The sequence below is a fragment of the Mauremys reevesii genome, linkage group 3 (genome assembly GCF_016161935.1).
Source record: "Mauremys reevesii isolate NIE-2019 linkage group 3, ASM1616193v1, whole genome shotgun sequence".
Lineage (NCBI taxonomy): Eukaryota > Metazoa > Chordata > Testudines > Geoemydidae > Mauremys > Mauremys reevesii.
Window position 1 is genome coordinate 158,754,812 of NC_052625.1, and position 27,467 is coordinate 158,782,278.

At 43.8% G+C, this 27,467-nt stretch overlaps 1 protein-coding gene across 1 annotated transcript in view; it reads left to right on the forward strand.

Annotated features, from left to right (window-relative positions):
- LOC120401373 (protein eyes shut homolog) overlaps nucleotides 1–27,467 on the forward strand; it is a 676,185-nt gene that overhangs the window by 152,583 nt on the left and 496,135 nt on the right. The window contains exon 5 of the mRNA XM_039531293.1: nucleotides 21,620–21,742. Within this exon, the coding sequence (XP_039387227.1) occupies nucleotides 21,620–21,742 (123 nt within the window). The remainder of the gene's footprint in view (nucleotides 1–21,619; nucleotides 21,743–27,467) is intronic.

Sequence of the window (27,467 nt, forward strand, 5' to 3'; positions counted from 1 at the left end):
TTTAAAAATTTCCAGTGATGGAGAATCCTTCTAAATCATTCCAGTGGTTAATTACCCCATTGTCATGACCCCCAAATCTTTTTCAGAGTCACTGCTTCCCAGGATACGATTATAAGAAGTATGGTCTGCATTCTTTGTTCCTAGACATACAACCTTACATTTGGCCATACTGAAACACACAGTGTTGGCTTTTGTCCCGTTTACCAAGTAATACAGATTGTTGTGTATCAGAGATCTATCATCTTCATGATTTACCAGTCTCCCAATATTTGCATCATGTTCAAACTTATCAGTAATGATTTTTCCCCTTCCAGATGATTGATAAAAATGTTAAATAGCATAGGATCAAGACCTGATATCTGTAAGACACCACTAGAAATATACCTGTATGTTAATGATTCCACATTTACAATTAAATTTTCACACCTATAAAATAGCCAGTTTTTAATCCACTGAATATATGCCATGTTGATTTTCTATTTTTCTAGTTTATCAAAATACTGTACAGTATCAATTGAAATGCCTTTTTGAGGTTTAAGTATGTTACATCAATGTTATTATCTTTACCTACCAAAAATTACAATCTTGTAAAAAAGAACTCGTTAGCTTTACAAAAATTTATCTTCTATAAAACCATGTAAATTAGCATTAATTATATCAGCTTGTATTGCTAGGGATCCATGTCAGGATAGCAGGCTTATATAATTACAGAAGTCATCCTGTTAACCTTTCACAAATACTGAAAAAACAATAGCTTTCTTCTAGTCCCCTGTTGTTCCAAGCGGTATTGAAAATCAACATGAACAGTCTAGCACGCTGGCCAGCTTTTTTACAATTTTGAATTCTAATTATCACAACCTGCTAATTTTAAAATGTCTAACTTTATTAGCCATTTTTTAATATCCTCCTGAATTATGATTGGAATGGAAAGAATTTCATCATCATCCTTTGATAAGATTATCTGACCTTTTCCCAAATACAGAATAGAAATATTTATTCAATATTTCTGACTCCTCCACATTATTATTGACAGTTCTACCATTTCAGTCTAGTAATGGACCAGTAATAAATTTGGATTGCTTTTGATCCTAATATACTTTAAAAACTACATCTTATTGTCTTTAATTCTTTAGGCCATGTATTTCTCCTTGTGTTATTTTGCTCGCTTGCTAATTTTCTACAATTCCTAGCTTCTAATTTATATTCATTTCAATATACTTCATATTTTTTTCATTTGTTTTATATATCTATCTATCCATATCTATCTATCCATCAATCCATCCTCCAAGCCAGGTTGTTTTTTTTGACCAGTGTAGTCTTTTAATTCAATTGTGGAATTGTTGCTTTTTGAGCAGCTAGTAAATTGTTTTTAATCAGTTCCCAATTTTCATTCACATTGTTCACTTTAAATTCTTTCTCCCAGTTGATTTAGCTCATAATTGTTTTCTGCTTTGTGAAATTCTCTTTTAAAGTACCTAGTTTTACTAGATTGGTTTTCAAAGCAACAGATATTCTTGACAAACATGTTCATTACAGCTGCGTCTGAGAGAGGAAAAATAACAGACCCTGTAATATATTAATAGCATTCATTCTGTTTTTCTATTTTGTTTTTGTTCTTTAATGTGTACAGTATATTTATGTACTCTATGTTCACACTAAAGTAAATGAAAGTTTTAGTTCTACACAGTGCCATTAGTAATTTTCCATTTCTTTTGAAAACTAGCTGATGATATTTCAACTCATTTATTTCTGATAACCTCTTTTTAACAGAATCTCATAATGTTGGCTTTCAGGAATGTTCATCTGTTAAAGTAGGTTCTCCCAGCATGTATTATAGCTATGTAGTACTGTATGGTTCATAAATCGAATTCATGGCACACTTTAAAATTCATACAGCTCAATAAAGGCAGTTTAAAATAGTAATAGTCTAGGATCAGGGGAATGAGTGTAAATTTGATAATAGAGAGATGGATGGTAAGAATAAACTCTTTTTGTGTTTTTGTGGAGTCTATATTTATCTTTTTGAACAATCTATCTCATTCTGTATTAAGATAATTCTCCCCAAGTGTATGAAGTTCTTTTATTCACATACTTATTTCAATCATCCAGGCAATATGGAATTACACCGAATTCCCTGCTTACAAAAATGAAAGCTGGAAATGTCAAAGCAAAAACAAACAAACAAAACAAACAAACAAACAAAAAAACAGGTAGTCAGCACAGTGTGGCATGGCCAGGGTCCATATATTGCCTCTTTCTGACTGGGATAATGCGGCCTAGTGGCCAGAGTCCATTCAATGTGCCGCTAGGTAGGGCAGTGCGACCCAATGTCCAGAGTCCACCTAGTTCTCCTCTAGTGAGATAGCATGGCCTAGTGGCCAGAGTCAATACACCTACCTTTAGAGGCATGGGGAGGTAGGAATAACTCAGTGGTTTGAGCATTGGCCTGCTAAACCCAGGGTTGTGAGTTCAATCCTTGAGGGGGCCACTTATGGATCTGGTGCAAAATCAGTAGTTGGTCCTGCTAGTGAAGGCAGGGGGCTGGACTCGATGACCCTTTGAGGTCCCTTGTAGCTCTATGAGATAGGTAGAGGTATATCTCCATCTCCATATATTAAAGCAGGGGACCTAGTGGCTGGTGCCTGGAGGCCATCACAAGGGGATGGCAGCCCCTGGTATGGGGAAACGGGCCCTGACAGTGGCAGAGGGGTCAGCATGGAATCCTATTGAAACACTCATAAGGGTGAGAGGTACCACTGCCTCACCCTTCCTGGGTCACTTCCTACTGGCTCTCTTGCAGCAGTAGTCCATATGGTATCAGGGTCTCCAGGCTCCTCACCACCAGATACTCCCTGGGGTTCTGGTAGTGGCAGGCCTCTGGTCCAGATTTCTGGCTCTTCAGCTCTCATAGGTAAGGGCTGTAATGGCTCCTGGGCTGTGGAGCCCCTGCTGAGTGTCCTTCCTCCTCGGCAGTCAGCCGTGACTGAGCATCTCTGTAGGCTTTTATACCTGACTTCCAAGAGGAGCATTCGCAGCAAAGCCTCAGGGGTGGGGCTTCCTTTGCCATGAGGGAAGGATTAACCCCCTCTGTACCAGTGCAGGGCCGATCCACCCCGTCACAGATTCATTAGAAATAAATTGGATATAACATTTCACAAACCATACTTTCTGCTTGATTATGCTCTTTTCATACTTAAAGTGAGATGTAATTTGTAAAATTGTAACCTATCCTATTAAAAACTGGATATAGAGCTCTGATAACAAAATAGTATGAATACTACTGTAACCATGCCTTTTTGGAGTGGCACCCTGTTCCCCGTCTAGTGGCAACTAGCCCAGCTAGAGATAAATGAGTCCGCTACAGCTTTAGTAAAGGACCATTTGGTTTTTAGCTCATGCAGCAGAGGCTCATGTATTTAACTCCAGAGGTTCTAGGTTCGATTCTGCCTGCTGATGACCAGGATCTGTCAGTGTTACACTACTTCACACTGATATGTCATTAAGTTTTTATTCTTTCATTAATAGGGGTATAGTCAGTGGATCCTGATTCCAACACAGCAACATTAATATCAATTTAAACCAAAAAAAGATATAGCTAGTCACATTTTTCACATACAGTAGAAGCTGCTTTATCCGGCATGTTGGGTGAATGAGGGCAGTGCTGGAAAGTCAAAAATGCCAGTTAACTAAGAGGAAGAGTGTGTGGGTAGCAGGAGGGAGTGCGGGGCTGGGGGTTGGGGTGTGGGAGAAGGTGCAGACTTTGTAGGGTGACCAGATGTCCCATTTTTATAGGGACAGTCCCGATTTTTGGGTCTTTTTCTTATATAGGCTCCTATTACCCCCCCACCCCCGTCCCAATTTTTCACACTTGCTGTCTGGTAACCCTAAGACTTTGGGAGGGAGTTTGGGTGCAGGAGGGGGCTTGGAGCAGGGGGTTGGAGCATGGGGAGGGTGTTTGGGGTGCCAAATCTGGGGGGTGCTCACCTTGGGCAGCTCCCTGCAAGCAGCGACCTCTCCTGGCTGCTCCTAGGCAGAGGCGTGGTAGGAGGCTATGCATGCTGCCCACACACCGACCCGCCCGGAGCGCTAGCTCCACAGCTCCCATTGGCTGGGAACTACCTAGGTGCCTAGGAGTAGCCAGGACAGGTTGCTGCTTCCATGGAGCCATGCGGAGCTAGGTTAGGAACCTGCCCGCACCAACCAGACTATAAACTGGACTTTCTACAAAGATTAGAAATGGTGGTTTATAGAGGTTTCTAGTTGGTACAGGGCCGGATAACACAGCTTTCATGTATTTTTCCATGGAAATGCCTTTAAAAAAATGAAAATGTTCACAAAATATATTCACTTAAGTCAAAATTCTTTGTGTTTTTAAAAAAGAAATGAAACATTTTTCTTTTTTTGAAAGAAATAATTATTGTGGGAAACAAAACTTTTTTCCTCTTTTTTCCACTGGAAAAAGATGAGTTTAGGGAGGAGAGTAAAAGTATTTTTTCTCCTACCAAAACAAAAAACATACTTGGAAAATTGTGGGGGGGAAGTCTTTTAAAAGATTTCCACTGAACAATCCCCCCAAAATCATGGGTGGGAGTGTGGTGTGCAAGAAGGGGCTCAGGGCAAGGGATTGGGGCAGAGGAGGGGTGCAGGGTGTGTGAGGGGACTCAGGGCAGGGGTCTGGGGTTGCGGAGGGGTGTGGGGTGCAGCAGGGGGCTCAGGGCAGGGGGTTGGGGTGCAGGGTGCAGCAGGGAGCTCAGGACAGGAGGTTGGGATGCAGGAGGGAAGTTGGGTATGCGAGAGGGGCTCAGGGCAGGGAGTGTGGGTGCAGGAGGAGTGCGAGGTGCAGGCAGGGGGCTTAGGGCAGGGAGTTGGGGGGCGGGGTGCAGGAGGGGTTCGGGCTCCGGCCCAGCGCCGCGTACTTAAAGCGGCTCCGGGGTGGCAGCGGCACATTCCAGGGCCAGGGCAGGCTCTTTGCATGCCTGCCCTGTCCTCGGCCTTGCACCACTACAGGAAGAGCTACGGCCCCTGCGGGAGTGGGGGCAGAGGGCTCCTCGTGTGCTGCCCTTGCTAAGCCTCCAGGTACCTCCCACAAAGCTCCCATTGGCCGTGGTTTCCCATTCCCGGCCAAAGGGAGCTGCGGGGGCCGGTGCCTGGAGGCAAGGGCAATGCACGAAGCCCTCTGCCCCCATGCCCGGGGGCTGCAGAGATGTGCTTTCAGCCGCTTCTGAGAGCGGCACAGGGCCCGCGGTGCCACGGGGGGCAATCCTGTGGGCCGGTTCCAAAGCCCTGACAAGCTGGATTCAGCCCGCGGGCCGTAGTAAGCCCACCCCTGAAATAAGGGATCAAGAGGGAAAGTAAGGGGAAATGCAAGCAAAGATGGCAGTATTAAGTATTATTATTATTTATTACTGATTTTGAGTAACAGTATCCAGTGTGTGATCAATGTTTATTTGAAACTTGAGCTTTTAATTCTAAAGAATATTAAGAATTTTGAAATTAATATGTAGTAAATCAAATACGTGTAACACACACAAAAATAATATATATTGTATTCTTTATTTTCAAATAATGTTATTTGGGAGTGTTAGTTGAAAGAGGAGTTGTTGTTTTTCCAATGAAATGAGCTAAGAGCTATTCCCCTTTATTAGATTGTCTTTGTTTTCGCTAGGAAAGATCACTAATCTTTTAGTAGACACAAAAGAAAGAGTTTGTGAAAGTGTTTGATCTTCAGATAAAAGACTTCATATAGTGAGTGCAATTCTGTGTACAGAACTCTGTAATTATGCAATTCAAACAGGCAGAGATGAAGCAATTCAGATATACGTAGCAACAAAGAAAACTATCAAATGGAGACAAGACTCATAAATGTCACTAACTCCTTATAGCCATTAAAAACATTAAAATAGCCAGCATTAGCATTGTAAACAAGAAAAAATGAAATAGCTTCATATGCAGCTATATGTTCTGAAATATGTAAGTCAAAGCATAAACTGGCCTGCTATCTTAATGTAAACATACTTTTAGCAACTGATCAATTTAAGGAAAGCTGTCAAGAAAAACAACCACCTCTATTTACTGATTGATCTTTCTTTTAGAAGAAGTGTGGCCCAGATTCTGATCTTTGTTTTTATATTTGTATAACTCCATTGTTTTAAATAGTTACCCTGACTTGTTTAGATGTGAATTAGAAGAGAATCAGACCTAGGTGATACTCAGATGTGAATTGTTTTATTTTCTATCGAAAGCAGAAGCATTTGAGGTATATCTTTTTTTCCTTCCAGGTGACTAATGTATTCCTGTTGTTTTCCACCCTCCCCTGCACATATTTGGGAGTTACCACTGACCTAACAGCTAAAGCCAGCTGTTTCATTCACACATACTAGCAATACTGTTTTTCTATGTTTCTACCTGATTTCGAATCTTTAAGCAAAAATATAGAAATATTGTTCTTTTCCATAAAACTAATTGTATAGATCAACAATCGCTAAAAATCAGACATCACTATTAGCATTTAATGCCTTTTCTGGAAAGGCCAATATATATGTAAGGTTTTCAATATGATTCCTCCCCCACCCCCATTGGACAAGAACATCTCAAATATTTATTGCTCTTGTTACATTTATTTTATAAAGTATCAAAGTAGCATAGACAGACTGCTCCTTTACAGGGGAAAACTGTGGTTTTTCTCAATGGAGCTTTCTCATCAGCTGAAGTTTTTTGCCTGTTTTCAGATCCTCAACACACGTTTCATTGTCATGTTCTATTGCTTTGATCTCTGATATGATGCAACATAAAAGGATATGGTGAAACAATCAAAAACAGTTTATAGTAGCTGCTGTTAATTTATTTATTCTGTATATAATGTGAAGCAAGGAGATTCTTTTCCCCAAGAATTAGGCAGCACGGACAATACTGAAGAGGTTTATTCGCGGCACCAGGAAGACTGATAAACAGCTTTAAAAGTATGGTGTTACAGTGACCAATTATATACATTTTTAATTAATTTGCATTTATTTTGTACTTATAGAGACAAACATTGTTTCAGAGAGAGAGAGAACACACTTAACATGATAATGACAGGAGCAGAACATATGCATAGAAACCATTTTGATTACATTAATTATTTATGACTACCCTTAAGGCGAAAGGGTGGGGGTGGGGGTGAGTGTTCACAGATATCCAGAGAGCTGTGGAGGGTCTGTACTGTTCTTTTTTACTGAGAGGCTGAGTTACTGGGTGGGCATCTGACCATTTAAGTTATCAAGTGTTTACAGCTTCCATTGTCCTTGGGCCTCTGGTATTCCTGCTTCTTAGTTATGTGGGTTTCTGCCTCAGCTGCTAACTGAATTTTTAACTCTTGCCTAACAATAAGGTGTTTTTTTATTACTGTGAATGAATTAAAGAAGGAGATATCAGCTAGAAGGAGGAAAAAAGTTCCTGTTGATTGTACGAAACTAGGCTTATATTGTGATGCTTCCCTCTGCATCATGACCTTCTGAAAGTAACCAGAAACAGTGACATCCTTACAATCTTTCTGATAAGATTAAAATAGATAACTGCTATTATTTCACAAGGGTTTTTGACTGCGCAATTTTGTAGGTGTAACAGAATGGTAGATCTTGTTCTCCTGAATCACATCATAAACTGATAAGATATGGATTGACACACTGCAAGTCAGGACACACATTCAGAATAAAAACTTATTTTGGTGCCCTCTTACAGTGGACTCTTAGAGTTTGCATTTCAGGGGTTAAATAGCATAGATCCTCCTTGCTTCTTTCTTTTTCTTGGCCTGATCTATTTCTCACTGAAACTGATTAAAAGACTCCTGCTTTCTTCCATCAATACTAGATCAGGCCCTGTGTGCCTTCTACTAGGTTTGAAAAATGGTCAAAGGAAAATCTTTTTAGAAGGATAGTTGCATTAAATCTGCTGATTGAATAGTGTTGCTTGAGGTCCAAAAAATTCCAAGGCAGTTGAAACAGTCATTCATGTCAGGGTGTTAGGAAATGGCAGAGAAGACAGCAGTGTGGGTCCTTAGATTCCACTGGGTAGAAGAGAAGCACCACTGCAGGGGAGGTAGGAAAAAAAGAAGAGAGAAAGTGACACAAGGGACAAAGATAAGTTCTGGAGAACAAGAGAAGCAGAATTTATAAACTCTATCCATGTCACAGCTTTGAAAAAGAACCATTAAGCTCTTTAATTGAATGTATTTATTATAAAATGCCATTTTTGCTTTGATCATTATCTTGCAATAAATCATCAACTGGGGGGGGTGTTATTTGTTTAAAAATATAAAAGAATGCTGATAATATCTAATGTTAAAAGTCGCACACTATTTAATCTCTTTCTTTCCCCATACCTCATCTATCTCTCTGCATCTCTAGGATGTCCATACAAATAGTACCTAAATCTCATATCTAAATACTATAATTTTTGTCCCATAAAAATATATTCCATAATTTTAGGCTGTTTTCTAAATTGAACAAGTCCTGGATTTTGACTTCTTGAAGAAATTTTGTTGGCGCAAGTATAGTTTATCCTGATGTCACAGAGTCACCGGGGCAATGCTCTGGAACTACTCCCTAAGGGTATGTCTACACTACAAGACTATTTCGAATCAACTTAATTCGAATTTGTGGAATCAACCTTATGAAGTCGAAGTTGTGTATCCACATTAAATACACTAGTTCGACTGTGTGAGTCCACAGTAACGGGGCCAGTGTCGACTTTGGAAGCGGTGCACTGTGGGAAGCAATCCCACAGTTCCCGCACTCCCCGCTGCCCATTGGAATTCTGGGATTTCCCCCCAATGCATGCTGGGGGGAAAAATGTGTCGAGGGTGGTTTTGGGTAACTGTCATCATTGAACCGTCAATCACGCCCTCCCTCCCTGAAAGCGCCTGCGGGCAATCTGTTCGTGCACTTTTCTGCACAGTGACACCGCGGGCGCCACAGCACTTTGAGCACGGATCCCGCTGCAGTTATGGTCATTGTCAACTCCTCGCACCTTATCATCCACCTCTTCCACAGTCAGCTGCTGAGAAATAGGGCAACTTTTCAATGGTGCTGCGAGCACTGGTGGACCATGGGGGATGTTTTACCAACATCAACGTCGGGTGGCCAGGCAAAGTTCATGATGTGCGTGTTTTCAGGAATTCTGGTCTGTTTAGACGCCTGCAGGAAGGTAGTTTCTTCCCGGACCACAAAATAACTCTTGGGGATGTGCAGATGCCTATAGTGATCGTCGGGGACCCAGCCTACCCCCTAATGCCCTGGCTCGTGAAGCTCTGTGCAGGCACCTTGCACAGCGACAAGGAACTCTTCAAGTACCAGCGAGCAGTGAGCAGCGTGACCTGTGACTGTTCAGTTTCTTTACAGAGAAGCTGAACCTGCCCCTGTTTCTTTACCAAGTGACTGTTGACTAGCATCTGCAGTTACATACCCCGCCCACCCTGCTTCCCCAACTTCCAACACACGTTTAAAAAATAAAATACATGTTTCACTGTAACTTTACAAAGGTTTCTGTATTGATGACTTTGCGTTACAGGGTTGAAACTGGGGCACGGACTGTGCTGGGTAGGGTGTGCAGTGATGTAAAGACCGCCTGTAAACTCGAGGAATGACAGGCTCCTGCTCCCAGAGCGGTCTGCAGTGCCGGACTGGATGTTTCAACGGAGCCAGCCATCCCTCCTTTCTGGGACTCTGTGTGCGGGGGCTATGTGGCCTTGTGGCGGGGAGGACGGATACAGATTCCTCTGCTGCGTGGCTCTGTGGTCCAGGACAGGGACAGTTGCATGAGATCTGTAACCCCCCTTCCCCGCTACAAAGTCACGTACTCCCCCACCCACACAGAACCTGCAAACCACCTCCCATACCGACCAGGGTGCATACTGACTGCAGTGTGTGTGTGACCTGCTGCTGATCCTGCCCCCATGTCTGTACCCTGGTAAAGGTGATTGTCCTGTCCAATTACCAACCCCCTTTCCCCCCTTCAAACACAGTCTCCTCTAAAAGAACATGACGGAAACAGTAATTAACAGAAAAGTATTTTTTATTATCAACTAGACAGTTAGGGGATGAAACTGGGATGGGGGCTTGGGTGAGGCAGGAAGGAAAGGACTTCTCAAAATTTAGGGTATGAGAGCTTTTGGCTACTTGAGCACTCTGCTGGGGTGCAGTGACAGTTTTCACGGCCTCTGGCGCCCCTCCTTCTGGTTATTTTGGGTGAGGGGGGTATGGGACTTTGTGGTGTGGGAGGGCGGTTGCAGATACACTGCAGGAGGGCTCTGTCCTCCTGCCTGAGGTCCTGCAGAACATGCACAAGGCGCCGGAGCATGTCCGTTTGCTCCCTCATTAGTCCAAGCAGCGTTTGAGTCGCCTGCTTGTCTTCCTCACGCCACCTCTCCTCCCGTTCGCTGTGTGAGCGTTGGTACAGAGAGAGGGTCTCCCTCCACTGGCTCTGCTGGTCCGCCTCGTCTCGGGAGCACCCCATAAGTTCAGCGAACATCTTGTCCCGTGTCTTTTTCTTTCGCCGCCTAATCTTTGACAGCCTCTGTGAGGGGGATGCTGTGGCAGGTCTGGAGATAGTCGAAGCTGTGTGATGGGAAAAAGGGAGTGAATTCCTTGCAAAGATACATTTTTGCGAACAATGAACACAGTCTAGTCTGTCTCTGTGAATTCTGGGTTGAGATCCCAGTGCCAGATGGGGCAAAAACCATTTTCACGGGTGGTTCTGGGTAAATGTCGTCAGTCATCCCTTCCTCCAGGAAAGCTACAGCAGACAATCATTTCAAGCCCGTTTTCCCTGGATTGCCCTGGCAGACACCACAGCGTGGAAACCATGGAGCCTGTTTTGCCTTTTGTGCCTGTCACCGTATGTGTACTAGATGCCGCTGACAGAGGCGGTCCAGCAGCGCTACACAGCAGCATGCTTTTGCTTTTGCATGACAGCAGAGATGGTTACCAGCCATACTGTACCATCTACCATACCATAAATTGGTAATAAGATGGGCATGGTTACCAGTCCTTTTGCACTGCACCATTTGCTGCTGTCATAAGTGCCCCTGGCTGCTCTTAGCCAGGGGCGCAAAAGCCAAAACTGGGAATGACTCCCTGAGTAAATCCCTCCTTTTTGGTATCTAAAAATAGAATCAGTCCTGCCTAGAATATGGGCAAGTGTACTAGAGAACCACTGTATCAGAGAACCAGAGAGCACAGCTGCTCTGTGTCAGATCCTGCATAGATTATGAGCTGTATGCTATTCACAGGGGGTGCTCCTGCAACAACCCCACCTGTTCATTCCATTCTTCCCCCAGCCTTCCTGGGCTACCATAGCATTGTCCCCCCACTTGTGTGATGAAGTAATAAAGAATGCAGGAATAAGACCCAGTGACTTGTTAGTGAGAAATGAGTGGAAGGCAGCCTCCAGTTGCTATGATAGTCCAGATAGGACATTAAGGAGTGTGGAGGAGAGGAGCCCAGCATCCTGCTGCTAGTCCAGGGGCAATTGAATCTTTTCTTTACACATGAAGGGTGGGGGCTGATGAAGCTCAGCCCCCTCTTGCTATGATGAAGACGGTTACCAGCCATACTGCACCATCTACCAGGAAAAATTAGGTTCACTTGACACTGGGGGACCTGACAGATGCTAGTACGCATGGTTACCAGTCCTTTTGCACTGCCCCATGTGCCAATAGGCTGATGATGACGATGGATATCAGTCATATTGTACCGTCAGCCACCCATGGCGGGGGGGGAGTGAGGATGTCGGTGTTGAGTGCTGCAGCATCGCATCTATCTGCAGCATTCAGTAAAGATACGGTGACATGTAAAAGAGTCAACAGAGGATTGTTTTCCCTTTCACTTCTGGGGGTGTGGGGGGGTGCGTAAATTGCCGAGCTATGCCCTGACCCACTGCGGACGCTGTGTTTGACCCTAGAAGCATTTGGAGCTCAGCCAAGAATGAAAATGCTTTTCGGAGACAGCAGGAACTGTGGGATACCTTGCATCCTCAGTCCCCCCTCCCTCCATGAGCGTCCATTTGATTCTTTGGCTTTCCGTTACTCTCGTCACGCAGCAGCGTGCTGAGTCTCTGCTATACCGTTTGTCCGGAGATTTTTTAAAAATACTTTGGACCAGACGTAACATTACAGTAATTCCCCTAATTAGATGCAGGAGTCTCCGAGCGAGATCACCCTGAGGACGGTCACTGAAGGAGATAGAGAGCGCATGCTGCGTGAAAGCCAGCACAAACCAGGGCCCTATGCAGCCGTGCTTGGGGAGGCAATGCTCCCTGAGTACCTCATGAAAGCCTCGCGCGGAAAAGTGTGCTGCCACGGAGCACCCAATAAGGCAGCTTTTCCCAGGAACCTCCTGCAGAGGCTTTTCGATTACCTCCAGGAGAGCTTCATGGAGATCTCCCAGGAGGATTTCTGTTCTATCCCCATATATAGAGAGACCTCCTTTTCACATACTTCAGATTCCTGTTATATTAAGACTACAAGTTTACATGGTTAAAGCACTTATGGAGTGATCCTTCCCCTGATTCAGGGTCCGGGTTAATGGCCGGGGACGGTTGGTAGGGGATCTCCGTGAAGGTGATGAAGAGATCCTGGCTGTCGGGGAAACCAGCGTTGTAAGCGCTGTCGCCTGCCTCGTCCTCCACAAACCCTTCCTCATCTTCCCCGTCCGCGAACATCGCCGAGGAACTGGCCGTCGACACTGTCCCATCGCCAGAGTCCATGGTCACTAGTGGGGCAGTGGTGGCAGGCTCCGTAGCGTCCATTTGCCGCTTTGATTTTTTGGTAGCCTTGTCTGGGGTCCTTGATTTTCACGCGGCGCTGCGTTGCAGCCCGGCTGCATCCTCTGTCTCTCATGGCTTTGGAGACCTTCTCGTAGGTCTTTGCATTCTGTTTTTTGGAGCGCAGCTCCGAAAGCACAGACTCCTCGCCCCACACACTGATCAGATCCAAGAGTTCCCGGTCAGTCTATGCTGGGTCCCTCTTTCTATTCAGAGATTACATGAACTCCTCTGCTGGAGAGCTCTGCATTGCTGCTGGTGCTGCTGAGCTCGCCCCGATGTCCAACCACGAAATGAGATTCTAACTGTCTAGACAGGAAAAGGAATTCAAATTTTCCCGGGACTTTTCCTGTGTGGCTGGTCAGAGCATCCAAGCTCGGACTGTTGTCCAGAGCATCAACAGAGTGGTGCAGTGTGGGATAGCTTCCGGAGCTACTAAGTTCGATTTGCATCCACACCTATCCTAATTTGACATAGCCATGTCGAATTTAGCGCTACTCCCCTCGTCAGGGTGGAGTACCGAATTCGAACTAAAGAGCCCTCTAGGTCGAATTAAATGGCTTCCTGGTGTTGTCGGGTGCGCGGTTAATTCGAATTAACGCTGCTAAATTCAAATTAAAGTCCTAGTGTAGACCAGTCCTAAGAAGCCAGTCAGGACTCTGGGGGATCACGCCTCCTCTCTGAGCATACTGTCTCCAGGGCAAGAAGCTTACACAGCTTCAACCTTCCTGAGTTTGACTCGGAGCATTCAACATCCCCTTCCACATTGTGTGCTTCCTGCAGAGAGTCCACCCAGGCAGGGCTCCTGGCGAAGACAGAGGGTCCTGCACCCCAACTCCGCAGTCAGCAGTGACTCTCAGCCAGCCGGTAAAACAGAAAGTTTATTAGTCGATAGGAACACAGCATAGGACAGAACTTGTTAGCACAGAAATCAGTGACTTTCAGCCAAGTCCATCTTGCTGGGAGGGGAGACCAGAGCCAGGGCTCTGGTCCTCGCCCTGAGCCCCAAGCCAGCCAAGACTGACTCACTTCCAGCTGCTTGGCCTCTGCCCTGCCTGTTGCTCCTCCTTTGGCCTTTGTCTCACTTCCTGGGCCAGAGTCACCTGCTCGCATTCCTCTCCTGGGTCTCAGGTTACGAAGGGGCGGCCATAGCATCCATTTAGGGAGCTGGAGCAGCCTCCACAAAAGTCACACACAGCATTCATGCAAAACAGCAGGACACACACAACATAACAAAGGAAAAGCCCCACTTCATCACAGCTGACTAAAGAGGTAACTGTTACTATACTGCTGCCCCCTAACCAATTCACCAGTCTACTATCCTCTCTTCTTTTACATCCCTCCTTAAAAGTTTTCTCTGCAGTTTTGCCAGGTTAATTGATTTAAAACATAAAACTTACCAAATTGTATACATGCCAGACTGAGTCATCATGTGAACTTTATATTATTGTCATTGTTCTATTACCTACCTTATCCTTGTATTCTTTCAAAATTTTCCTTTTATTTGTTACTTTCTCATTGGATTACATCCAATGTTAGAGCAAATGAGGCAGGTTTTTTTTAATATGTCTCTCTAAGGCACTAGAATATTTTGGATTCTACAGAAAAATAAAGAATATTTAGTAGTTTTGACTACAAAACTAAAAAACAAGAATTATATGTTGCTATCATATATATATTTTGGCATTGCAATAAGAGGACGAGATCACAAGGATATTGATTTGACAGTTCGTAGTGAGTAGTGACCAAGTTTTAATCTGTTTGGAAATAATTCTTATGTTGAGACAGCTGAATTTACACTAACTTGACAGTTTTGTAAGATGTCAGACACCTTACCTAACTTACATCCAAGTACACAGAACACATAGCCACCTGTACTTCGAGTATGATACTGTGACAGGGTGGGTGCATGAATTGGAACCACAGTGCCCTTCAACTCTCCTACATGGCAGTACAGCTGAAGAAAAGCAGACATGGAGCTAAATTACCCAGCATCACCTGGAGAAGAGAAAGTTTTAGGAGTCTGAGTGAACAATTTTTTAAATATAAATTTATTTACTGACATCAAAAATATGTGAGTGGAGTAGCTATTACTATTTAAAATATATAGTTGCTTAGATCTGAGCAAATTTTGGATTTCCAACCTGGTGTTTCATTCTGCCATTTCAACATTTGTTTTCTTAAATTTTTCATCAATTGGAAATTCAAAAGTTTTCATTCAGATTTGTCAAAACAAAGCAAATGTTGAAACAAAACATTTCCCAAATTAAAATGTTTCACTGCTGTTTGTTGTACTGACCTAAACTGCTTCAAGTCAGCTCAATATTAAATTTAATTTCCCCATAGTAATGCTTTATCTCATGGGAGTTGTAATTCAGGAGCCTTATGCTTCCATTCTCCACTATAGGCTGATCTATAGGCTTCCTGGCCAGATTACATCTCCCCTTAATGTACCACACAGCTCAGTCAGAGGAAAATCTGCATTGCAATATGAGAAATATAATCCTCCAGGGCGCTTAGCCCATGGAGAGAGCAGTGGTCTGAACTATAAATTCCCTAAGGCAATGCGGCGAGAGTGAGAAATGGAGTTGAATGTTTTGTTGGATTTCCCCAAGGAACAAATCATTAGAATGATCTTAATATCAGCATTCTTCCCACTTACTAATAATTATTATTATTTGAAACCTAGTAGCACCTTCAGACCCCAGCTCTGTGTAGAGTGCCATTGTGACAGGCACTGTACAAACACACTACAAAAAAGACTGTCCCTTCCCCCAAAAGCTTAAAATCTAAGTATAAAACAAGAGACAGGTCTATGTGGGAAACAAAAACTGCAAGGTAACAATGAGACAAAACTAATAATTGGAGATATACCTATCTCCTAGAACTGGAAGAGACCTTGAAAGGTCATTGAGTCCAGCCCCCTGCCTTCACTAGCAGGACCAAGTACTGATTTTTGCCCCAGATCCTTAAGTAGCTCCCTCAAGGATTGAACTCAACACCCTGGGTTTAGTAGGCCAATGCTCAAATCACTGAGCTCTAGCTTTCCCCCAAAACTGATTAATATAATAACTAGTGGTCACAGCACTGGGGGGGGAAATGTTTTGGGGATGTCTGAACTCTGTGGTTTTTATTATTGGCAGTAGAGAGTTTTATGGAGAGATAGGAAGGGAGTAAATGAGCTGTGGTTGTAGATCTTCACAGGAAGCTCCTCTGATGCAGGAGTTTGTGGGTAAAAGTGTAAAGGGGTTTGAAAATGTAACATGAGTGGTGAGAGCTGCTGACGCTGGCAGAGCATACATTCCTAATGCTCTCAGCAAAAGTTGCAGAATCTTGCAGGCACTTGACAGTATGCATGTGGTGCTACTGGCATTTGTGCCCTGTCTCCTGAAATTTTTTTGCTCCAAAAAATTGCCCATAAGTTCCCCTTCATTTGAGGCAAGCTGCTACTCACATGGTTTTGGCTGGTGGTGGCAGTGATGATCACTGTTGTTGTTTTTGTATCTACACATTGCTACAATAGTGATTTATGTGATTTTATATAGAAGTCAACAGCTAACCATCTGCCAAGGTATCATACACATCCTCAAATCCAAATGCACCTGAATTTTTGGGGCATTCAGCTCTGGGGTGCATACTGTTTGGTTGTAAAAAATATTTAATCTCTTTCAAGATTGTTTTTATTTTTTTAAGGGAGTAGATTTAGGACTTGGGAAGAACATGGCCACCAGTTAAAGTGCAAGGATTTCAGTGATGTTACAGTTTTGTTCTGAGGAATTCATTAGTGTTTGGATCAAGCCCCAACTTGTAGATTTATCAGAACCTTCAGTCCTATTTAGGTTTTTCTAGTCCTAATTTTGATAGACTATTTAACTTTATTTTAAGATTTTAGTGGTCATAGCTATTTAGTAGCAGCGAATGAATGTATGTCTAATTCTTGTGACCCAGACAATAGCCTTTATTGTGAAGCTCTAATGAATAGCTTCAGAAGAATCTGACATCTAGGATATAAGGGACAGTGCTGTGAAATTCCTGTAAGTCATTTTGTAGATGGACCATGTCGGAATGAATTACAATGTGAGGAACTCCCTGGACAGTTAAGTGTCACAGTCTGATGGATAAGAATCACTTTTGCCATGAAGCATTTGGGCTTTTCAAAAAGAAATACCTGAAGAATTTAAATGGGACACCTCTGGAAAATAAATAAATTATAAAGCCAAGTAGGTATTGATGAGTTATAGGGGGAATTAAATAGGTAGCTGTAAATTGAATTTTTATATCATCTGTATATGATCTTAAGCATTACTGCTGAATCTGTTTTACTGACAAACTTTTTGCAAATATCTATCTGTGTAACATTTGATTTGTAGTACTAAACTCTACTCTGTTTTTTCATAATGTAGAATAAATGTGGCAGTATTTTCTTTTAAGTATTTAGGTCTCAGTTTTATACGAGCTAAGCAAAGATCTCTGCATTTTAAGATATTGAGATAATAAGTTGATTTAAGAAAAAATCATTAAAAACTTTGTGACATTCCTACATTTGTAAGTTGCATTTTTTTCATGATAAAGAGATTGCACTACACTACTTGTATGAAGTGAACTGAAAAATACTATTTGTTTTGTTTATCATTTTTACAGTGCAAATATTTGTAATAAAAATAAAGTGAGCAGTGTACACTTTGTATTCTCTGAAATCAATATATTTGAAAATGGAGAAAAACATCCAAAAGTATTTAATAAATTTCAATTGGTATTCTATTGTTTAACAGTATGATTAAAATTGTGATTAATCATTATTCATTTTTTTAACCATGATTTTTTATTTAATTTTATTTTTTTATTTATTTAACATGAGTTAACTGTGATTAATTGACAGCCCTAAAAATAAGTTTATTTGCTACAGAAAGATAGATTTTAAGTGATTGTAAGTGGTAGACATGTAGGACAAAGATGGTTACAAAGGAAATAAAAGTAAAATTACAGTCTAAATTCTAAACTTTATCATACTAAGCAAGATTTGAATCAAACTTTTTTCTCACCCCACTACATGTAACAGGCAGGTTACAGTTCTTAATACACAGGTTGAATTTCCTTCTCAGCCTGGGACCAAGCTTCTCAATTCAAAGTTTTTGTCTTCCCAGAGTTCTTGTTTTCTTTAGCATAGGTGGGGAAGGAGAGAGGTGTTCTCATGATGCCACTATCCTTACTTTATAGCCTCAATTGATGTCCCAGGGAAGTTACTGGCCCAGACCTGTCCTGAGGGGCCTTGCTGAGTCATACAGTTGATCAATCCTCTTTGCGTGGTGCTTGCGCCATTGTCTTTTACAGAATTGCAACTCTCTTGTTTACAATTCCCCTGCTGATCAATTGTCATTTAATGCCCACCTGGGTGCGGGTCACCATCCCTTTAGTCACTGGAGAGCTAGTAATGAGCGTCCCCCAAACTCACAACATATTTCAATAACAACCATATAGCAAAATCTCATAATTGCATACACAATAACAATACACATATTTTGATAGAACAATGAGTTTCATCAGATCATAACCTTTCATATGGTATCTTACATGGCATGCTTTACATGAAATATCATAACTGTATACAAATGATTAATATGGGGGGTAAAGGGTGCTTCTTTGAGGTCCAATGCATCGTATAAAGTCCTATCTGCTCTGTCTAGACATTAATTATCACATGGCATTTCATAAGAGGTGAGGTTTGTTTGAATGTCCAAAATTTCTCTTCTGCTTCCTGCTGCTGTGTAGCATGTTGGTGACCTCCATGTAAGAGGTGGATGTATTTCAGTGGTGCATTCTAATGGTCTTCTGTAGCATATGTTCTAGTAAAAATCTGCAAAGCAGTTTCTATTCTAACAATTGAAAAAAATTAAGATGTGTAGTTCAGATCTTGATCCAAGCTTTTACTAAGGTTAGGAGAATGAGTCAACAGTACCTACGGCAATGGGGCCCAGCCTGTCTTAAGGTCTTTAGTTGCTCTTACGATATAATAGTTAAATAATAAATCCAGCTGTTCAGGTCTCTGGTGGAAGGTGATTATGTGGATGTGGTGAGAATTTGTGAAAGTCTTTTTAGTACTTTGAGTCACTGAGAAGTGAAAATACATAAATTGTCCCCACTGTAAAGTGTCTTTCACTGCCCTTCTTTAAACACGTAAGGGATCAGGGTGTAGGCAGTCTTACCTAGTTGTCCACAAGTCAGGTATGATAGAGGGTAAGCAGAGGTCAGAGGAATCAGTAGAACTGGGTTAAATAAGCAAGAGTTGTGGTCAAAGTCAGGCCAGGGTCAGAGACTGGAGATCAGAGATAGTACCAGGCTGGAATCAGGAGGTGGGAACAGGGCCGCCCAGAGGATTCCGGGGGCCCGGGGTCTTCGGCGGTGGGGGGCCCTTCCGTTCCGGGACCCGCCGCCGAACTGCCCCGAAGACCCGCGGCGAGAGCCCCCCACTGGCGAATTACCGCCGAAGCGGGACCCGCCGCCGACGTGCAGCGAGGTCTTCGGCGGTAATTCAGCGGCGAGTCCCAGAACGGAAGGGCCCCCCGCCTCCGAATTACTGCCGAAGACCGGGCACGTCGGCAGCGGGTCCCACTTCGGCGGTAATTCGCCAGTGGGGGGTCCTTCCGCCCCGGAGCGGAAGGACCCCCCGCCGGCAGAGACCGGGAGCGAAGAAGCTCCTGCGCCCTCTTGCCCCGCCCCCTCGGGGGGGCCCTGACCCTATCCACCCCCCCCCGAACACCCACAATCCAACCCCATTCCCTGCCCCTCCCCCAACCTCTGCCCTGACTGTCCCCAGGGCTCCCTGCCCCTTAGCCACCCCCGGCCCCCGCCTCTTACCCCCGGCTCCCTCCTCACCCGGAGCCTCACCCGGAGCCTCGGCTGAACAGCCGCAGCGTGTCCCCGGCGGGGCCTGAGCCCCGTCCCTCTCAGAGCCGCGTGGTGAGGGGGCGGGGCTGGGAGCTCCGGGCCCAGCGGAGGGAGCAGAGCTCAGCCCGGAGCTCCCAGCCCCGCCCCCTCCCGGCGCGGCGCGGGGCTCAGGGGCCCCGGCTGAGACACGCCGCTTGATGCGCTGAGGCTCCAGGAGAGGGGCGGAGGTGGGAGCTTCCGCTGTTCTCTTGGGGGCCCCTGCGGAGCCCGGGGCCCGGGGCAAATTGCCCCCTTTGCCCCCCCCTCTGGGCAGCCCTGGGTGGGAATCAGGGTCAGAGTCAGGCCAGAGCTGGAGGCTGGAGATTAGAGGTGGTATCATTCTAGAGTCAGAAGGCAAGAGTCCACATCAGTCTGGGATCAGAGATCGGGAGAGGTCTGGAGTCATGCCAGGCCCAAAGTCGATGATGTTGCCCAGGCAACTTCCTGGGGCACCCTCTAGGGTTAAATAAGGTGGTTGCAGCTCTCTGACTGGCCAGGCTACTGTCGCTTTGGGTCCCTTGGACAGTACTTCTTTGGTGCCTATCCTTCACAGTGCTCCCTGGGTGTGGCTGTGTATGGTCTCCTAATGGCACTGTGAGTCCATTAGCTGCTCCAGACTCTGAAGATCTGAGTTCTACTCCTTGTATCATAAGAACGACCAGACCAATGGTCTATGTAGACCAGTATCTGTCTTCTGACTGTAGCCAATGCCAGGTGCTTCAGAGGGAAAGAACAAGTAATCATCAAGTGATCCCTTCCCTGTCACTCATTCCCAGCTCCTGGCAAACAGACTAGTGACACCATCCTGGCTAATAGCCATTGATGGACCTATCCTCCATGAACTTACCTAGGATTTTTTTTTGTTTTTTTTTAACCCTGTTAGTGTCTTGGCCTGCAGAACATCCTCTGGCAAGGAGTTCCACAAGTTGACTGTGCATTGTGTGAAGGAATACTTCCTTTTGTTTGTTTTAAACTTTCTGCCTATAGCTCCCTATCCTTACACCTATACTGAAAACATCTGAATTTGGAAATTTGATATAGATATCTAGCACCTGACAGGTTTGGAACCCAGCTCTATACATATTATCAGCAGCTGATTTTGTTTTAATAATATCTTTGTTAAAGTAAAGCTTTTACTTGGTTGGAAAATAATTTATTTTGGCATAACAAAGGAAATGGTGTTTTGAGCAGTAGAAAGTATTCTTTAATTTGCAGACATGCAGCAAGGACCCAGTTCTGCACAGAGACTCCAGTAGGAGCTGAGGCCATTTGGCACATCATAATGTGGGCCCCTGGCTAAGTGTACATAGATTGGTTCAAGAAACTAATAAAGATCTCTGTTTTATGAATAATACCAGATTTTTGGTTTGTTTTTTTAATCTAAGGCATTCATTACAAAAAAATTAAAAATCTATATTAATCCCAAAACAAAGAAAAAGGTGATGGGCAGCTTCTTATCCCCAGAACCTTTATGTGCTGAGTACTGCAGGGATCAGCCCCGTCCTTCTCAGTACGCCTACAGATATCTTTATAAAATCCCTTGGAGAAGTTGAGATTCCAAACACTCTTTGCTAACAATACACTGACAGCACCTAGCATATGTTGAAGTTATGTGATTATTAAAAGTAGCCATGCTTTTGCATGCTGCTTTATATTGACACAGTTGTAAAGTACCTGGGATTCATTTGTCTGATAAGTGCTGAAAGGGCAAAGTATTTTATTGTACCATAGATAGAATTTGAAAGGATATAAGTAATGACTAGAAAGCCACTTAAAACAAAATGTCAGGAACAGGTCCATATCTCATTTATGTTTGTTGTCTTGGATAAAATATGTAAATATTAGTTGTATTTTGCTCTACGTTTAATTTTTGTTCACTTTTTTTTTATTTTGACAGGGTTTACTGGTCAGTTTTGTGAAGTAAACATGGATGATTGCCTGTCACAACCTTGTGGAATCCTCAGCATTTGCAAAGATGAATTGGATGGCTATCTTTGTTTCTGTGCACCTGGTTTTATAGGTGGGTTCAGCCCTGACAGTAATTGAAAACTAATCATTAATATGAAAGAAAACTGATGTACAGTAGTAAATGACTTCTCCTTGAAGCAGTGCATCAGAGACTTGGCTGCCTTAACATCTGTTCTTGAGCAGAGACGAAGTAGTCCTAAACCACAGAAAATAAGGTAATTCAGGACTCATAACATACAATTTAGCAGTGTGAGTCTGATCAGGTAAAAGCAGCCTCTGCTTACTGGCACACCAGGGGCGACTCTAGACATTTCGCCACCCGAAGCAGGCGACCGGCAGAGTGCCCCCCACGGCATGCCGCCCCAAGCACGCGCTTGGCGTGCTGGGGCCTGGAGCCGCCCCTGTGGCACACAAGCCTACCCAGTTGTAGAGTCTACAGACTCCAAGAGAGTATTCCAGTGCAATAACTGGTGGAGCTCCCCCTCTCCCCCTCCCTCCCCCAGCTGCCCACGAACGAACTTTGGTGTTGCAACATGGACTGTCACAGTGCCAAACTTTTTGGTGTCTAGAGAATTATGGGAACACTGAAATTCACAAAGCCAAGATAGTTGCCCATCTCCCTATACAATGAAAGGGGAGAGATATCTGTCTTAGAATGTGATCATTCTATATCTGACCTATCAGTCCTCATCCTCAAAGGCCCCTGAACAACACTTTAATAGATGAGCCTGGGAGCTTAAATTGATAACTTTCATAGACACTAAAAATCATAGACTGATTAGAGACAGTGGATTTATGACCTATAAATCAACCTATAACCCAATAAGCTGCCTCCCCCACCTCTTCCTTTCCCCCTAGTGACCTTAGGGGTGTTAATGGGCCACTTCACCTTGAATGGTACCTTGAAATGTGTATTCATTTCTTATGGAATGTTTTTAAAAATCTCTAGTGATGGGGATTGCAAACCATTCCTGGGTAACCAGTCGTAATGCTTGTGTATCCTTATAGTTATTAAGAAAAACTTTCTATCTAACCTAAATCTCCTTTTCTGCAAGCCAAACTGATTTCTTCTTGTCTTACTCTCAGCAAACATGGAAAGAAACAATGTTACTTACTTTACTGTAACTGTGACTCTTCAAGATGTTAATTATATGTGGATCCCATGACCCACCCTCCTTCTCCACAGCTCTGAATCTTGGATCTGGATTCAGGGCAGCGAAGGAACTGAGTGGTAGTTGAGGTTGTTCCACTCTTTATGCTCTCAGTAGTGAGGGCAGCAAGGCAGGCAGGGCACATGTGCTGTCCCAGTGGATTAAGCCAGTTAAAGAAACTTTTCTCCTATGAGAGGGGCACATGCACACCAAAAGTGGAAGCCACATGTACAGAACATCTTAAAAAATCACAGCTTCTGTAGGCAAGTAACTGTTCTTTTAATAACTGATGCATTGTTTCTTTTTTGTTGTTGTTTTTAAGTTACTGTGCTTGTACAGCAGTCAAACACCAAACCTCAGTATTATAGCTGGTTTTGTTATTATTTTCATAATATATAAGAACATGAGAACAGCCATGCTGGGTCAGACCAATGGCCCATCTAGCCCAGTGTCTTCTGTCAGTGGCTAATGCCACAACCTTCACAGGGAATGAACAGAACAGCACAATTATCGAATGATCCATCCCCTATTGTCCTGTCCAAGCATCTAGTAGTCAAAGGCTGAAGAACACACAAAACATGGAGTTGCATCCCTGACTACATTCGCTAAAGCCAATGATGGACCTATTCTCCATGAACATGCCTAATACTTATTTTAACCCAGTTATAATTTTGGCCCTCACAACATCCCTTGGCAATGAGTTCCACAAGATGACTGTGTACTGTGTGAAGAAAAACTTCCTTTTCTTTGTTTTAAAACTACTGCCTATTAATTTCATTGGGTGATGCCTTGTTAATGTATTTTGTAAAGGGGCAAATAACACTTCCCTATTCACTTTCTCCACACCAATCAAGATCTTATAGACCACTAACATATCCCCGCTTAGTCATCTCTTTTCCAAGATGACTCCAAGAACTTTCTTGAGTGGTAAGAGCTAATTTAGGCTAGTCTACACAGCAGAAATTACAGTGGCACATCTGTGCCACTACAGCACTGCTGCTGTAAGGTATGCAGTATAGTGGTTTTTTGTCAGCAGGAGAGAGCTCCCTGCTGACAAAATGAAACCACCCCCAACGAGGGGTGGTAGCTTTATTGGAGAGAGAGAGCATCTACCACCGACAAAGTGCTGTCCACACTGGGACTTTTCATTGGTAAACTTTTTGTCGGTCAGGGATGTTTTTTTTTCACACCCCTGACCAACAAAAGTTTTACCTATGAAAATGCAGTGTACATATAGCATCAGACTCCATCATTTTGTATGTATATTTGGGATTATGTTTTCCAAAATGCATTACTTTGCATTTGTCAACATGGAATTTCATCTGCAATTTTGTTGCCAAGTCACCAAGTTTTCTAAGATCCCTCTGTAACTCTTGGGAGTCTCCTCTGGACTTAACTGTCTTGAGTAATTTTGTATCATCTGCAAATTTTGCCACATCATTGTTTATCTCTGTTTCCATATCATTTATGACTAAATTGAACAGGACTGGTCCCACTACAGATCCCTGGCGGACCCAGCTTATTTACCTCTCTCCACTCTGAAAAATGACAATATTTTGAACAAAACATATCATCATCATATCACCATGATTAAGGCTGTGATTTAGTCACAGAGATCATGGAAGTCATGGAATCCGTGACTTCCAAAGACCTTCATGATTTCAGCCAGCACTGGCTGGGACCTGCAGGGTCTCCTGCGGAGGCAGGGAGCCATGGGGTACCTTGTGTGGTACCCTGGGGCAACAGCAGGAGCCTGCCACAGCTCCAGGCCCCCACTGGCACCAGGTGGACAACCCACATCTCCCAGCCGCCATGGGCGGAATGGGGGATCTCCCCTGCTCCTGGGTGCTGTGGGTGGCATGTTACCCAGGGTTGTTGCAACCCAAAGCTCTTGGTAACTTTTACTCTGTGCGAGGAGGTGGAAATAAATCAGGGGAGACACGACCGTCTGACTGATAGATGGCACAAACAGGACAACACGAGAGTGCTTTCACTTAAAGCTAAACCTTTACTTAGTCTCAAGCACTTACACACATCCTCAACAAGATTAGTAAAACACCCCCAATGCTTGATAATTACCAAAGCCGAGTGTGGCTCTCGAGTGGCACAGTGGCAGCCCATCTGCTGGTGGGGAACACAAGATGCATCAAGAGGGAGAGACCAGTCCTGAAGAGTCCCCCCATCTCAAGCTTTTTCCCCTTATTTATACATTAGTAATAGAATGACATGCCCCTTAAAGAAACCTTGTTAAGTAAGCGGTTGCAATGATCCAGCAAGGGGTTCCTTCTGTTTATTGATTAATCAGGTGTGGGTTTTTCCAGAGTTTGCAGGCTTAAGACTCCAATAGAGATTCCTGGGGCATATCCTACTCTTTTAAAATCCATGTATCAGCAATTTCAACAAAATTCTTATCAGGAAGGACACAGGGTCAAGCTGCCCTTTCTGTGGCACCCAAAACCCCCTCCCCTCCTGCCTTGGTCAAGCTGAGATTACTGAATGGCCAATTTACAGCTTGCTGACTAGGCCACCTTTAACAGTAAGCCATAGTGATTTCAACACTTTACTGGTTTGCCAAAGTTTCCCTGTACAGCAGGGGGGATCCCCGCCACTCCTGGGTGCCATGGGTGGCAGGGGAGACCCCTGTTGCTCCCAGCTGCTGCAAGGGGCAGGGGAGACCGCCCCAGCTCCCGCATAGCTCCCGGATGCCACGGGAGGCAGGGAGAACACCTGCAGCTCAGAGCCACCAGTGGAGGGGGACTCTGGAGCTCCAAGCCCCCAGGGATGGTGGGGGCCCCAGGAGCTCCCCCTCTTTCTCTCCCCCCCCCCAGCTGCCCAGGATCCCCATTTTGTCATGGATATTTTTAGTAAAAGTCAGGGACATGTCACAGCTTCAATGAATTTTTCATTATTGCCTGTGTTCTGTCTACGACTTTTACTAAAAAATCTGTGACAAAATCTTAGGCTTAACCATGGTTAATATGAGGGTGCCAGGGTGCTGCTCTCAGGTACACAGTGTCACAACCCCTCTGTCTCCCTTAGCTCTACCAGTTAAGTCATGCTGGACTCAAGTCTCTGAGGGCCATGAATTGCTTGCACCAATTGCACCCATACACCTCCAAGGCAGGTAATCATACATGCTGCATTCCATGCAATAAACTGGATAGCCCCCACTCTGCTGCTGAACTTCTGCCTACATCATTTTTACTCTTGAAGCTTGTTGGGGGGAGGGGGCGGGGGCTGTTATTTGACCTAAATTTAAAGAATGCATTAAAACTCCCATGTTTGCTGCTCCTGTTCACTAGCTCCACTGGTCGTTTAGGAGCTTATTTTTTAAAACGCTGTTCTCCCTGAGTAACCCTGCCTCCTTGTTAAGAGATTAGAGATCAAAGAATGGCAGGCCAGAGCTCCATTAGGAAGCTCTTAGTCTTGTCTAGTAGTCCACTAGGCTCAGCACATGGCCCTCCAAAAAGACCACACTATGCACTTCAATCAAGCAGGCACACTGCAAGCAGCAAGCACACAGACAGACAACAAACTCACACCAAGGGTTATGTAGTTGCTCCTCCTTCACCTGGAGAACTCCCTTGCAAAACACCTGTTTGCTAGCTCCTCTGGTTGCTTAGGAGCTGGCTTTTATAAACCCTATTTGAAGTAAATTACCAAATCCATTTAATATTACTGTAGACTAAGGGCTCATCTGCACGGAGGAAGAAACCCAAAGTAGGTGGTGCACACTGGTAGTGCAGTCTAGCATGACCTCCCTCACTTGGACATGCTTACTACACGTTAAGGCTACGTCCACGCTATGAGCTGGGGTGTGATTTCCAGCTCATGTACACATACTCGCACTAGTCCTCATCAAGCTACTGTGACTATGTGTATGCAAGCTGGGAATCACACCTTCCCTTTAGTGTAGACAGAGCATAAGAGTGCCCTGAGGTGGTTTAGCTTAGTACACTTCCAAAGTGTATTATGTTAATGCACGCACAGTAGGAGTGTCTGCATGGGGAGTTAGTGTAGAGTAGTCAGTAGCAACAGCTGCTGTGGGCTTTTTCCCCATGTTGACAAGTTCTAAATCACTGCTGAAGTTTATTTGATCTAACTATTTTAAACGTCCACTAACACAAAATCAGAGTAGTCTCTTCTGTTTGCACTAATTTGGTGGAAATACTTGTACCGCTTTTGCCCCGTTTTACCTACGACAATCCTAGTTCATAATTGTCTGGGGAAAAAAAATAATAAACCTCTTATAAAGAGTCACAAAGGTTTTATTCACCTCTTAGAGATCAGTAAGACTGAGGTTTGGAACCATGTTAACCAATCTGATCCCTTATATATATGCAAAGGAGTGCTTTTGGAGCTGCTTTTTATCTCTGACACAAGAACATTAAATATGCACATCTATTCTAGTGTATCAACAGAGGTATTTTTTTCCTGGACATCTAACATCTCCCTTGAATATCAGTTCACAAGGAAAAAAAATGCTACTCACATTCTTGGCCATAATGGAGAACTTCCTAAGTATTTCCAATGAAAATCTTCTGAGTGAATATAACAAAATATAGAGCATATTTTTTTGTTGTTTTTGTTTCAGGGAAACCAAAGATTTGATACCCCTAAAAAAAA